We start from the raw sequence: 15,566 nt of genomic DNA, 5'->3' as shown, positions 1-15,566 counted from the left end.
TGTTTGGTAGATGTATGCAGTATAACACACATGCATTACCTTTGCAAGTACAGACATAATCTGCTAAAATGGAAATGACAAATCACATTTTATCCGTCCATGAACACAAAGCCGCTTATTCCTGGCAATGGCCAGAACAACCCGGTGTCCTGTCCGAGAAGCATAAGGCACATACAGGAGCATGCCCCGGGCAGGACACTATATTTTAATATTGTACCTCGAACAACCTGCAGTGTCCGCCGTATGCGTTACAATATCAACACCCTGTAAAAGGTATTTACAACTAATGATCGCTGTACTAAAGCATTATAATAAGATCTTTAAAATAAGACCCCGCGATCAACTCGGTGGGGAGCAACAATTATTTTACGTTACGTCGTAATTTTGTTTGTTTATTCTGAAACAAATATAAAGTAAAGGAACAAGCATACAAAATAATAAAACTCTTCTCTGAATGCTACAATTGTTCACAGACTAATTATTTCCGACCTTACTAAGATGGCCCCCATAAATTTGTTGTAAAAACTTTATTGCTAAACAAATCCAATAACATGAAAACTCCGTTACTAAAAGGACCCTTTCCAGGAAGTACGAGTTACGGACACGTAAGCTGTGTATAAGATCGCAAGCTAAAACGACTAATCGAGGACAGAGAGAAAAAAACAAGTACGTTTGCAGCTTTTTCATTAGTTCAAAATACGAAGTGTAGCGTTAGTAGATGTTCTGTATTCGAGACATTTCTCCATGTGACTGTCAGCTTTGTGAGGCCTCCAGGAAAATTCCAGATATCACAACATTGCATTTTGTTTTTATTTTTTATTATTTATTCATAATGGAATTATGAACTTTATGGCAGCCGTTGCTGAAAGATGAAAACTAAAGCAGAGAATTACATCTTAAATTAGATATTCTTGAGTAGAGGTTTGCTTACATAATTTTATTTACTCTTATTTTGAGTAGAACTGGTCTTTTTAGCCACTCAGAATTGCACTAATTTTTCCCTCAATTTTTAAGTCGGAGATTCTCTTGGTTAGCAGATTACAGTTTGAAGTGAAAGGACGACAGTTGAACTCGTTTCTATGCATATCTAGTTCTCCTTTGTTGCGAGAATTGAATTACAAACGCTCGGTTTTATACGGTGGTTTGCTGTGTTTTATCGCACATGCGAAATGATCATCCCCACCGTCTTCGTACGTGTATTTGTTTCACATTTATTTTTTTACTCAATGGTTACGGGGATTTCAAATTTCCTACATGTTAAGTTTTTGTCTGATTCATTTTTCTTTTTCTTTCATAGTGCCTCGGGACATGACGTGTATGATTGTTTAGCTGAAACCAGCAAACATGGAGAAGTTTGGAATGAATTTTGGGGGTGGCCCCAGTAAGAAGGAGCTGCTGGAAACTGTAGAAAGTCTGAAAAAACAGCTGGTGCAGTACCAGACCCGTTTTAAAGACGTTGTCAGGGCTTACAAAAGCCTTCTGAAGGAAAAGGAAGCTTTGGAGGCAAGCTTGAAAGTTCTGACTGTATCCCAGGAAGCTGACCTGAGCTATTCTAATGAAACGCATTCTGGGGCCTCTGGTCTGGAGCGGCGTTCTTCGGACCTTGGAGACGACAAGTGTTCGTTGCACAGCGAAGACAGCGTGGACACAGCGGCCAGTGTGGACACCGCTAACAGCGTGGCCAGCAGCAGCACCAAGGGAGAGGTGACCGAAGAAGAAAAGAGCCTTAGCGAACACGGGCCGGCGGTGTCCGCTTTGCAAAGGGCTGAAGACAATAATGGCTCGGAGAGTGGCGTCAGCTCCAGCAGTGGGGAGCAGCAGGTGGCTGGGGAGACTGACAGGAGAGTCCTGCAGCTGAAAGCCCAGCTGTCCACCCTGACCAGCTCCTTGGCCACTGTGACGCAGGAGAAGTCAAGGATGGAGGCCTCCTTCCAGGCAGACAAGAAGAAGGTGAAGCAAGACCTCGAGGATCTGTGCAAAAGCCTGGAGGAGGAGAGGAGCCATCATGAAGCGGAAGTGAAAAGCCTGCAGGAGCAGCTCGCAGAGGCCAAAGCCCGGGTCATCACCCAGCAGCACGAGCGGGCACAGGAGCAAGGAGACCACGCGCTGATGCTCCGTGAGCTCCAGAAGCTGCTGCAGGAGGAGCGGGCCGCCAGGCAAGATGTAGAGCTTAGGCTGGAGGAGACCAGAGAAGCTCTGGTAGAGAAAATGACAACCGCCGACCGCGTGGGAGACTACGAAGCTCAGGTTAGGGTGCTTTCCACGGAGCTGGAGGAAATGAGGAAAGCTCTCGTGGAGGCCGAGAGAGAGAAGTGCAAGCCCGACCCCCGCGTGGGAGAACTACAGCAGGAGATTGAAGATCTCAAAGCACACTTCCAGCTACAAATCCAACAGGAGATGAGAAAGGTAATTTTCATACAGTATGTACTTTAGCTCTTGTGAGTAGTTCATTCAGCAAAGAAGCTTGAATAGAGTGGAGGTTGAGTATTGCAATCCAGGAGTCACAAGTTCAAACATAGATTAGATTTCATAGGTTCCCCAGAGGGTAGCACAAAATCAGCTGAGCACTGCTGGGCCTAAAGGAATTGATTTCCCCTGCCTGCTGCACAACAGCAAGCCTTAGAATCTACCAGGTGCTTGTGAGCCTGCAGTGGTTTCTGTGAGAGATGCACCATTCCTCTTGACAGTGCTCTCTCTCCTGTGAGGCACAGTGGAGCTCGCTGAGTGTTAAATGATAGACAGCGTGGCAGTTGTGCACGCGCATACAGTGCAGTCTGTAAGTATTTGGACAGTGTATTTGTTTTGGCTCTTTATTCCAGCACATTGGATTTAAAATGAAACAATGTCCATCAGGTTAAAGTGCAGAATGTCGAGGTTAATTTAAGGGTATTTATGCCTATATTGGGTGAACCATATAGGAATCACAGCCCTTTTTATACGTACCCCCCATTTCAGGGGACCAAAAGTAATTGGACACATTAACATAATCTTAAATAAAATTGTCATGTTTAGTACTTGGTTGCAAATCCTTTGCAGTCGATGACTGCCTGAAGTCTGCGACCCTTAGTCATCACCAGACGCTGGGTAGCTTTCCTGGTGACGTTCTGCCAGGCCTGTAATGCAGCCATTTTCAGTTCCTGCTTATTTCGGGGGCTTTTTGCCGTCAGTCTTGTCTTCCGTAAGTGACATGCATGCTCAGTGGGATTCAGGTTGGATGATTGACCTGGCCATTCAAGAAAATTCCACTTTTTGGCCCTGAAAAACTCCATAGTTGCTTTAGCAGTATGTTTGGGGTTAAGGCCTGCATGGCTTGGCACCTCAGTACCTGTCTGAACTATTATCGTCCTACTCCCCACCTCACAACCTTCACTCTTCTAATTCTGCTCTCCTTACTGCCCCCCAAGCCCGTCTACATTGTATGGGTGACAGGGCCTTCTCCTGTTATGCCCCCAAGCTCTGGAACTCTCTCCCCAAGGATATCAGAGAGTCACCTTCTCTAAACTCCTTCAAATCCAGACTCAAAACCCTCTTCTTCAGAAAAGCCTTTACTTAACTGGTTCCATTCTTCACCCCTCTGCTCTTCTTAGTCCCACCATCCACGGTCTCCCCTATATATTGTAATTGTGTTTTATCTTGTGTATTCTTCTTATTTATTGTTGTATGCTTCTTATTTTTTGTTATTGTCATCCTGTAAAGCGCTTTGAAAAGCCACCTTTAAAAGTGCTATATAAAATAAAGTTGTTTATTATTATTATTATTATTATTATTATTATTGTCTTGCTGCAAGGTGAAGAACCGTCCTATGTGTTTTGAGGCATTTAATTGGATCTGAGCAGATAAAATGCTTATGTCCACTTCCTCCTGCTGCTGCGTCGGCAGTCACATCATCAATAAAGACAGGCAATACATGCCATACATGCCCCAGGCATAACACTACCTCCACCGTATTTTACAGATGAGGTGGTATGCTTTTGATCACGAGCAGTTCCTTTTTTTCTCCACACTTTGCTCTTTCCATCAGTCTGGTACAGGTTAATCTTCATCTCATCTGTCCCAGAACTCTACAGGCTTTTTATGTACTTTTTAGCAAACTGTAACTTGCGCTTTCTGTTCTTGAGGCTTACCAGTGGTTTGCATCTTGTGGTGAACCCCCTGAGATTATGCTGGTGTATTCCTCTCTTTATGGCAGTCTTTAACACATCTATGCCCACATCCTGGACAGTGTTCCTGATCTGTTCAACAGTTGAAAAGGGTTTTTTCTTCACGATTGAAAGTATTCTTCGGTCATCCACTACTGTGGTCTCCCGTGGTCCACCAGGTCGTTTGCTATTGCCAAGCTCACCAGAGTGTTCTTGCTTCTTAGCAATGTACCAGTTGATTTTGACACATCTAATGTTTTGGCTCTGATTGATTTATTCTGATTTTTGATGGCCCACTTTACTGGCATTGACACATCTTTGGTCCTCATGTTGAGAGACAACAGCAACAGACTCCAGATGCAAATGCCACATCTAGAATCAACTCTAGACCTTTTGTTAGCTCTCTTGTGCGTGAACTAACGATGCAACAACACACAGCTGGCTAAGAAGCAGCCAATTGTCCAATTACTTTTGGTCCCCTATAATGGGAGGACTATGTATAAAAAGGGCTGTGATTTCTATGTAGTTCACCCAATACAGACATAAATACCCTCGAATTGAAGCTGACATTCTGCACTTTAACTTTATAATTTCATTTCAAATCCAATGTGCTAGAGTACAGAGCCAAAACAACACAAATTGTGTCACTGTCCAAATACTTATGGACTTCACTGTATCTCCAAGTGGTACTGGCCTTGTAGGTGCTATTTAAACTTCATTTCAGAAAACAATTAGCATGTCCAAATTGGATGCATAAAAAACATTTTAGGATCCTCCCCATTTTTTATAAAATCTCAGTGCTAAAATGTTCACATTTTATTAACTCATGAAATGTTCAAAAGTGTATTATAAAGGTAGAGAGCTAATTAGCTATACCAGTCACCAACCACTTCTTAATTGTTTGTTCTGTTTCGATGTGCACAGGCAGGTCAAGCAGAGGAACGGCTCCGAGAGCAGTCCCAGCTGGAAGAAAGCCGTTTGGCCAGCCTTGAAGAACGAGTCTCTGAGCTGTCTGAGCTCTTAGGGACATACGAGAAAGCCAAGCAGAAGGACCAGTTAATGCTTCAGAAGCTCAAGGACCGCATAATGCAGCTGGATATGGAAAACAAGACTTTGGCTTTTGCAGCCTCTGCTAGGACATCAGTAGATCTTACTATTGATGAGACAAACTTAGATGTGAATGTACTGAAGGAAAAAATGGTGAAGGTGCGAAAACTGCTGCTCCTGGCTACCCAGAAATCACAGCAGCCGTTAGAAATCGAGACACTGTGTGATGCGGAGACTGCCATTAACAGTGAGCATTCCGACGGAGAAAAGGCTTCTGTTGTTTATTATCAGCAGGAGCTGAAGCAGCTGAAGGACGAGTTTGAGCGGTACAAGATGAGAGCGCAGGTTGTACTCAAAAATAAAACGGTAAAGGATGGGAATCTAGCAAAGGAGTTGGAGGAGGTGCGCGACCAGCTGTCTGAGCTCAAGGAAAAGTACATTTCTCTCCGTCTTTCTTGTGACGAAATGGAGAACAAGCACAAACAAGAGCTGGAGTCTAGGCAGCAGTACATTTGTAGTCTCCAACAAAGCCACAAACAGGAGCTGGAGAGGTTGGAAGCTGAGTACCGTGAAAGATTTCTCAAGTTAGAAGAGGAACTACACAAGCAAAGAGACCGTACCCTTGCCCTCTTGACAGAAAAGGATCAAGAGTTGGAGAGGTTTCGGTCTATGTCTTTGGGGTACGGTTTAGGAGGACACAAAAAATACAGTGACAATAACCCAACGGAAATGGAAATCAACATTGCTGGTGACACTGAAGATGATTCTACTCAAGATGTGATTGCCCAGGCTCTTAAAATGGCAGGACCCACTGAGCCTACTCTTCTTCTCTATGCTGAGCAGTTGGCCCGTAAAGAAGTCGAGATCAGCGCACTGCGGAAGCAGAAACATCGCCTGGAGGGAGAGATTCATCAGCTGCAAGACACGCTCCTCACCAAAGAGGAGCGCCACAGCGAGGAGGTGGCTGTGCTCCGAGAGCAGATTGAGAAATACACAAGAGACCAGAGCCGGGAAGGGGCCAACCTGGAATATCTGAAAAATATCATATACCGGTTCTTAACTTTGCAGGACTCCCGTGGCCGACAGCAGACACTTACTGCCATTCTGACGATATTGCACTTTAGTCCACAGGAAAAACAAGCTGTTGTAAAACAGCAGGTTCATAGTTGGTGGAATACCGGGATGAGGTAGCGGGAACAGAAGTGTAAGAAATTGGGTTATAAAGAAAACGTGAAACACAAATTTCTGATTCCTGAAGTGTTGTTTCTTTAACAGGTTTACATTCTTTAGGTTAAGTTCTGAATGCCTCTAAATTATGTAATATTCAGTTTAATGAAGTATGCTTTTTTTGTTTGAATGCGTTATTTCATTCAGAATGAGGTAATTCAGAATCAAGTTATTTTGTGTTTTGGTGTCACACAGTGTGTATTCTGTTTTATGCATTATCTGGGGCATTTTTGTTCATGGTTACTGAACTAGCAGACCTTGTTTAAATTGTGTAGTGTCAAAGTAAACCGAAAGATTATGGTGTGACAAGTAAAATATACCTTTCGTTCTTGAACTACCATGTAGTTCCTCTAGAGGTCAACAAACTACAACAAATGTTGGCACTAAATTGAGTGATGCGTATACAAGAAGATAATACTGAAGTGACACCAAAATACAATCTAACTGATGTTATGGGGACCATTTATATATAATCACATTTGTAACATTTTAACATTTTTAGTTTTGTAAATGCTTATATAAATATTTAAGAAAACCCTATGGTCATACAAAACTGTGTGGAGCTTCATAATTTATATATTTAGAAGGCAGTCCTTTTAAAGGTGTCCTTTTGTTTCATAGCTGCATTGTTTTGAAAACGTAATTTCATAACTTTCTATAATTTCTCTTCTTTGTTAGGCCTTATCCAAAGCCCTATATTGTCCATGATAATAGGCTTTCAGATTTGGACTGATAATGGTAGAGCTAGGAATTGTAAACTTAAATAACTATAATGTCAAAGTATGGTAATGGGTATTTCTTTAAATTAATCACTTTTCTGATATGGTGAAACATTACTGAGAAATACTTCTAATTTATAAGTTCAGATCTGGCACATTTATTGTTTTGGTATGTAGGTCTACACCCTGTTGTCTGCGCAGTCCAAATAGAAATGAGACTTATCCCTGACGAGAACTGACCACTAGTCATCCAAGTCTGTTTTTTTGGGGTCCAAACTGCTTCTTGAATACAGTCCTTCACTGCTTAGATCAGTCAGCCCATAATCTGTCATATTTTTCATGTTTTGCAATTTTTGTTTCTCAGTTTAGTAGCAGTAGGAGAGGTATGAGTTAATCCATCACAAAGCAATCCTGATGTTCCACTCATGACCTAGCACAACATCCAACATATTTACTTTAGTCATCAGTGTTACATCTGGAGTATCATCTGGTGTAGTGATGTTACATCTGTAAACTTCGCACTTAAGTAAGATACATAAAGGCAGTGAACACATCAGACTTTTTTGTTGTGATGTGGAGCCATCTTTCCATCCATGATCTCTTTCAAATGTAAAGGATATTTTTAACACTGCCTAAAGAGAAAGGTACTGACTTGTCATCTTTCAGCATGGGAACTGTAGGAGAGGTGGATTAATTTTCTCAAAGATTTTTTTAAAAATGGATTGCATTCTGGGAAAGAGGCACATTTGGTTCTGAACAGATGGAGACAGATAACTGTACAATATAAAATGTCATACGTATCTGTAGCACCACATTACAGAGTCACATGTTGAAGGACAGTAAATAATGGTCAAAGGTGTCGCTGTCAGTAGCAACAAGCTGTGAAATCCAGCAATGTTCAAATATTTTACTACAGCTATAAAGCTGTGAGTCATACTCTGTGACCATGGGAAACATTTTGTAAAGGGGAGGTCAGAAATAAACAAAGGGTCCTATAGACTAGGGTCTGATGTTTTGTTTAAAACAAAAAAGATGATAAGGACTTGCGTGATCGAAATTGGATACTAGTATTTGAAGATAAATGATTTAATCTCTTTATGTGCCTGCTTCAGGCAGTTCAAACACTTTTGATATGAGGTGTTCTAAAATTTGTTTAGGACATTATTTGTGTTATGCATTGCACTCTGCCATATCCTTTCCTCCCAACCTGTGTTTCTGTGAGTAACAGTTGAAGAGCTTGTGCAAACAGTGGAACCTGGACTTAAACTAATGAAAGAAGCTTTTCCTCAAAAAGTAGTCATTTTCATATAGGAAACTCTAAACTACTTTTTTGTTAATTTGATGTCAATGTGCAGAGATAACAATAGTTAACTATAAGATTTCCTTTGAGAGTCGAGTCTTTTCATTTGTAAAATAAATATTGTGAATACAATGATTATACAGTGCCATGAATTAGCCCCCTTCCTGATTTCCCATATTATTGCATCTTTGTCACACTGGATGTATTCTTTAAACACTTTTTTATTATTATTATTATTTCATTTATTTAATAAACAAAGTTATTCAATACCCATATCCCCTGTGTGAAAAAGTAATTGCCCTTAATTACACTTAATAATTGGTTGTGCCACCTTTAGCTGCAGTGACTGCAACCAAATGCTTCCTATAATTCTTTCACACCACTGTGGATAAATTTTAGCCCACTCTTTCTCACAGAACTGCTTTAATTCAGAAACATTGGTACGTGTTCAAGCATTAACTGCTCATTTCAGGTCCTGCTACAGCATCTCTTGGGTTTAGGTCTGGACTTTGACTTGGCCACTCCAAAAAAATTAATTTTGCTTCTTTTCAGCCTTTCTGATGTGGACTTGCTTGTGGATCAGCTCACGGACGGATGACCGAACATACTTCTTTAGAATTTTCTGATGCAGAGCAGAATTCATGGTTCCTTTAATTATGGCCAGTCATCCAGGTCCTGGGGCAGCAAAGCATCTCCACACCATCACACTACTACCACCATGTTTGAGTGTTAGCATGATGTTCTTACTGTGGAATGCTGTGTTTGCTTTACACCAGACATAATCGGACCCATGTCGTCCAAAAAGTTCTACTTTTGACTCATCTGTCCATAGAACATTGTCCCACAAGGCTTGGGGATCATCCAGGTGCTTCTTGGCAAATGATAGATGAGCATTTATGTACTTCTGGGTTAGCAGTGGTTTCTGCCTTGCTACTCTCCCATGAAGCCCATTTTTGCCCAGTCTCTTTCTGATTGTGGAGTCATGAACACTGACCTAAGCAAGTGAAGCCTGCAGTTCTTTGGATGTTTTTTTAGGATCCTTTGTGACTTCCTGGATGATTTTACACTGCGCCTTTGGAGAAATTTTGGCAGGCCGGCACTCCTGGGAAGGTTTATTACTGTTCCAAGTGTTCTCCGTTTGGAAATTATGGCTCTAACTGTGGTTCGGTGGAGTCCCCAGAGCCTTAGAAATGGCTTTGTAACCCTTCCAGACTGATAGCTATCAACAAATTTGTTCTGATCTCTTCAGAAATTTCCTTTTATTGTGGCATAATGTGCTTGTTGAATCTTTGTGCTGGCAACTTGACTGATGGTAAGGGTCAAAATAAGTGAGGTTTATATTGAGCAGGGCTGGCTGTAATCAAGCCTGGCTGTGTTCAGTCAGCTGACTCTAAATTATCCTTTTAATTGGGCAGTTACTTTTTCACACAGTGCCAGTTGGTTTTGGATAATGTTGTTTATTAAATAGATTAAATAAGTAAAACAAAATTATTTGTGTTATTTGTTCACTCAGGTTCCCTTTATCTAATATTAGATTTTGGTTGAGGACCTAAAAACATTCAGTAAAAAAATTTGCAATAGTACAGGAAATCAGTAAGGGGAAAAATAGATTTTCACGGCACTGTAATTATGCTAAAGGACAATACGTACCTCATCTTCCCTTGTATTTTTGTATATAATTGTATGATATGTTATTTCTGTCCTCAGATATTTTTAACTTAACAAAAACATCCCTTTATAATACAGTAAACATTTATGATTATTAATGTTAGAGGGTGAAACTGTATTAATTCTGAAATGTATTTTATTCCTAAAACTAATAAAGATGCTTTTCTTGATGACTTCCCTTTGTATGTGTTCTGTAGCATTATGTTACATTTACAGTGCTGTAAAAGACCTGTATCAAATATTATAATAATAATAATTGCTTACACTTATATAGCACTTTTCTGGACACTCCACTCAAAGCACTTTACAGGTAATGGGGTCTCCCCTCCACCACCACCACCAAAGTGCAGCATCCACCTGGATGATGTGACAGCAGCTGTAGTGCACCAGAAACACTCACCACACACCAGCTATCAGTGGGGAGGAGAACAGAGTGATTAAGCCAATTCATAGATGGGGATTATTAGGAGGCCATGATTGATAAAAGCCAATGGGAAATTTGGCCAGGATGCCGGGGTAACATCCCTTCTCTTTCCGAGAAACACCCTGGGATTTTTAATGACCACAGAGAGTCAGGACCTCGGTTTTACGTCTCATCCAAAGGACAGCACCTTTTTACAGTGCAGTGTCGCTGTCACTATACTGGGGCATTAGGACCCATATAGACTGCAGGGTGAGCGCCCCCTGCTGGCCCCACTAACACCTCTTCCAGCAGCAACCGTAGTTTTTCCCAGGAGGTCTCGCATCCTGGTACTGACCAGGCTCACACCTGCTTAGCTGCAGTGGGTTGCCAGTTGCGAGTTGCAAGGTGATATGGCTGCTGGCTGTATCACCCTGTAATATATTATAATGTGGTTTCTTAATTATACCTACAGTCATATATACAATATATGTTATACTTATAACATCCATCCATTTTCTTACCACTTTATCCAATACAGGGTCAGATGGAAGCTAGAACCTATCCCAGAAAGCAAGGGGCACAAGGTGGAATACTTTCCTGGTCAGGAACCAGGAAATCAAAGAACACACTCAGACTCACACCAGGACCAGTTTTCACAGAAGCTCATTAACCTACCAATAGGAACCAGGTAATCTAGTAGCAAAAATGCTTGAGCATTCTTATTGCAGTGGAAGGAAACCCATGTGAACATGAGGAGAACATACAAACTCCACATAGATAGTATTCCAGGTCTGGAATTGAACCCAGGGCCCTACTGTTGTAAGCAATTTCTAGTAATTCTTCATGTACATTATATGTAAAGTATGAAACTTTTTTTTTTGTTTTAACAGAGACATTACAACCATTACTAAAAATCAACAATTTGTATTTCTCTATGGTGTATTTCTCCCTTTCAACATTAGAAATTACAGTTACATTTCTATTTAATGTTTTGCCAAAAGCCAAACCTCAATTTAGATTTGAATCTTTTTAATAGGTTGCACTTTAATCAAATAAGTTAATGAGTTAATGATTAATTGCTAACATTGTATAATATTAAAATAGTTGAGCTGTAGGCAAAACAATACTGCAGGCCTCATGGCCTCTTATTAACTGTTGACAGACCTCATCAAAAACAACAAGGGTCTTCTGTTTTACTTTACATTGAATTCATGGGGGTATCCCTTTTATTGCTGAATAAAGAAATGTTGTTACTTTCGTATTCTCCCGACTTAACTACTGTAATGCTCTACTCAGTGGGGTATCTAAATCTACTCTGAACAAACTGCAGTATGTCCGAAATTTGGCAGCCAGAATCCTGACCAGGTCTAGTGCAAGTGATCACATTACTCCTATCCTGGAGTCCTTGCACTGGCTTCCATTCAGCTTTCATGTCGACTTCAAAATCTTCATGCTCACCTATAAGGCTTTACATGGCTTTAGTACCTCAGTACCTGTCTGAGCTACTATTTTCCTACTCCCCACTTCACAGCCTTCTTTCCTCAAATTCTGGTCTCCTATCTGTCCCCCAAGCCCGTCTGCACTCTATGGGTGACTATGCCCCAAAGCTCTGGAACTCTATCCCGAAGGGCATCAAAGAGTCGCCTTCCATGAACTGTTTCAAATCAAGACTCAAAACTGTCGTTTTTAGAAGGGCTTGTACTTAACTGATTCTTTGTGCCCCTTTGCTCCTACTGTATTCCATACCACCTTCTACTACCTCATCTCATTTGTATATTACCTATATTCGGATTTCCCATTAGGCACTGTAGGCACAATGTCTAGGGCCTATGAAATTGTTAGGGCCTATGAACTAGTGACCAATGAAAAATGAGCTGAAACAAGCTTGCGATCGACTCTAGGTCCAAATCAATAATCATTTGCTATCTAGAAGCTGTTCTAGAAACAAGAAGTATCAAAGTGATGGTTGCTTGCTCCATCAATTACCTGGTTTAGCATTAGAATGGTTTAAAGTGTATCATGCCAAACGACATAATTCAATTGGTGTTTACCCCTCTTTTTGCAAATTTTGGAATGAAAGAGCCTAGGGCTTACAAACACCAAATTCCAGTCCTGTCTATATTTCGTGTATTTTTCTTTTGTTTTGTTTAAAGGACTTTGACAAGCCACTTTTAAAGGCACTATTTAAAAATAACGTTTATCTATTCATATTATTTACTTGCTGCTTAGTGGAAGTTAACAGATGTAGCCAGCAGCACAGGAATGTAATGTCACTGTTAATGTCACATATTAAAAAAAGTTCAGATATATGCAGACAATAGCTTTGACCCTGTTAGAATTAAACGTACACCGAGTAAAACTTGATAACACCAAAAATGCATTGTTCATTTGATGTTTTCAACACATTTTGTGCATTTCCGTTTTGTGGATTTCATAACACTAGGGTTAATTGGGCTTTTCATTTATTCCTGGAATTTCTAAATACTAAAAAAAACTGCATAGTGCGCTTTCTGTTCTTGTAGTATTTGTTCCAGTTATCAGCAAGCAGCAACATGGTAATGGAAGAACCAGGAAGGCCAGTAGCGAAACTATTTGAGCATTGTCATTGCGTTATCTCAGTTATAAAATATTTCCACATTACCAGTAAAAGGCACATTTAAACAATACTCAATACAAAGTGTTGCTAAATGCATGAGCTCAAAGTTTAAAAATAGCATTTTATCAATAGTCATTGCGGTTACAACTCTATACTGCCAAACCAGTCTGGTAAGGAGTAAGAGGTACAGTGGGCAACAATGGAAATTGCCAGAGCATTCTGGAAACTTATCATTGACATAATATTGTCGCTTTGAAATGGTTCCAAGCATCTGTCATTGAGACAGACTGTAATATTCAACTGAAAATGGCAGTCCAACTACAGTACAATAATGTTATATAACTAATAATTTCTTGAATTAATAATAAAGGTGTCATCACTATTGCAACTACTGTACTTGTGCACCTGTCGCATGCAATATTAAATTTTGAGATATATATTAAGAGAGAATTAAATTGAAAAGGTAAATACATTTAAGTGGGGGTTAACTCTTTAGAGTGTCCTGTCGCATCTGGGTGTCACTGGAGCCAATTAGTTCTGTGTTTTATTTAAGTTTCTTCATTGTCAAAACAGCTGGTTTGTCGAAAATCTGTCAATAGCAAAGTTGTGTAGGACACAGTGTCACAGTGATGCTCCTGGTAGACAGACCAGGTGAGAGACAAGAAATACATTACTTTAAAATTCTGAAGTCTCTTCCAAAGTAGGTTCTTACTTTTTTATTTTTCCTCTTATCCTGCAACTCCAATAGTTGTGGGATTGTACTCTGACACTGTTCTTCGAAAGTCTGTATTATATATTCAGATCTTTTTTTATCAAACGCAATGAATAAACCATGCAAAGATCAATAATAAATGGTTGGAATTTGGGGTGATTGGACCGTTCTTACACTGTAACACACACTGTTTTCAAGTACTATACCAGTACCACCTCTGTCCCAGAATTACTCACAAGTAATGACAATACCACCGAATCCTTGCAGAAGTCGGAGATGCTTGTCGGTGACAGCACTCTAGTAAAAACACAGGTATAATGTAAATACACATTCCTAGATATACAAAAGTGGCCAAGGCCGATACTGGAGGGGCCCTGCTGTACAGTGTATTCTAACATAGCTTTTACTGTACAGTTGTACTTACTTCATGAACTACTTGGCTTACATTATCTTGTGCTCACAGTGAACTTGAACTTGAACTTGAGCTTTATTGCTATATGTAACCGGTACATGTACTGGTACAATGGAATTTTTACTTACAGAAAGTCTCTCGATTGTAAAACAAGTGTAAAAACACAAAGTGCAAACAGTGCATCAAGACAATATACAAACAAACAGTAGACAATGTACAAGTAAACATGTAGACAGTTTGAATGTATACAATACAGACGTGTAAACAATGACTGGAGATGTGCAATAAATAAGAAATCATAATGAGGTAGATGGTGATGGTGTAGGTGTGGTCCGAGGAGGATGGCTAAATGTGTTCGCCAATCTCACTGCTTGTGGATAGAAGCTATTGAAGAATCTAGTGGTAAGTGTCCGTATGCTCTTATATCTCTTGCCTGAGGGCAGTGGGGTGAAGAGCTCATGCCCGGGGTGATGACTGTCCTCTGTGATGGCCAGAATTCTACTACGGCAGCGGTCCTCATAGAGCTGTTTAATCTCGGTGAGACCACAGCCGATGATCTTCTGGGCCATATTGACCATTCTCTGCAGTGCCTTTCTCTCTCGAGAAGAGGTGCTGCCGTACCACACGGTGATCCAGTTGGTGAGGATGCTCTTGATGGTGCAGCGATAGAAGTTCACCAACACAGGTACTGGCATCCCCCATCGCTTGAGGCACCTCAGGAAATAAAGGCGCTGCTGAGCCTTCTTCATGATAGAGTCAGTGTTCACAGTCCAGGTTAGATCTTTAGAGATGTGAATTCCCAAAAAACTAAAGCTGGTGACTGTTTCCACTTCCGTTCTATCAATACTGAGTGGGCTGTGAGTGTGTGGCCTGTGTCTCCGAAAGTCCACTATTAGCTCCTTCGTTTTATTAACGTTCAAGTCCAGGTTATTGTTATGACACCACCTAAGCAGCTGTACGATTTTATCCCTGTAAGTGGACTCGTCATCATCGCTGATCAGGCCTATTATAGTGGTGTCATCTGCAAACTTAATGATGTGGTTGTTGCTGTGTCTTGCTGTGCAATCGTGAGTGAACAGGGAGTACAACCTTGGACTCAGACAGCAGCCTTGTGGGGTTCCAGTGCTCAGGGTGAGTAGTGTTGATGTTTTATTACCTATCCGCACCACCTTAGGTCTCTCGATAAGAAAGTCCAGCAGCCAGTTGCAGACAGAGTTGCACAGACCTAATCCCCTGAGCTTTGTCACCAGTTGACTGGGTATGATGGAATTGAATGCTGAACTGTAGTCCACAAACAGAATTCTCACATACGAGTTCTTAGTGTCCAGATGTTCCAAGGCTGT

General features: G+C 40.8%; 1 protein-coding gene across 1 annotated transcript; it reads left to right on the top strand.

The window, feature by feature from the left end:
• The first annotated feature begins 562 nt into the window (after nucleotides 1-562).
• On the top strand, nucleotides 563-10,273 carry gcc1 (GRIP and coiled-coil domain containing 1). Its single transcript, XM_088924120.1, has 3 exons — nucleotides 563-666; nucleotides 1,298-2,406; nucleotides 5,064-10,273. The coding sequence occupies exons 2-3, from the start codon at nucleotides 1,345-1,347 to the stop codon at nucleotides 6,375-6,377; spliced, it is 2,376 nt and encodes a 791-aa protein (XP_088780246.1). The 5' UTR covers nucleotides 563-666; nucleotides 1,298-1,344; the 3' UTR covers nucleotides 6,378-10,273.
• Nucleotides 10,274-15,566: the final 5,293 nt, after the last annotated feature.

This window comes from Atractosteus spatula, chromosome 8, assembly GCF_055471065.1.
Source record: "Atractosteus spatula isolate fAtrSpa1 chromosome 8, fAtrSpa1.hap1, whole genome shotgun sequence".
Lineage (NCBI taxonomy): Eukaryota > Metazoa > Chordata > Actinopteri > Semionotiformes > Lepisosteidae > Atractosteus > Atractosteus spatula.
Note: the sequence above shows the minus strand (reverse complement) of the source record. Positions and strands in the feature narration are given on the sequence as shown.

Bases quoted from the DNA above. Each gene is read 5' to 3' on its own strand.
- gcc1 (XM_088924120.1), top strand. From the start codon at position 1,345: ATGGAGAAGTTTGGAATGAATTTTGGGGGTGGCCCCAGTAAGAAGGAG. The intron at 2,407-5,063 runs GTAATTTTCATA...CGATGTGCACAG, and splicing joins TCCAACAGGAGATGAGAAAG to GCAGGTCAAGCAGAGGAACG.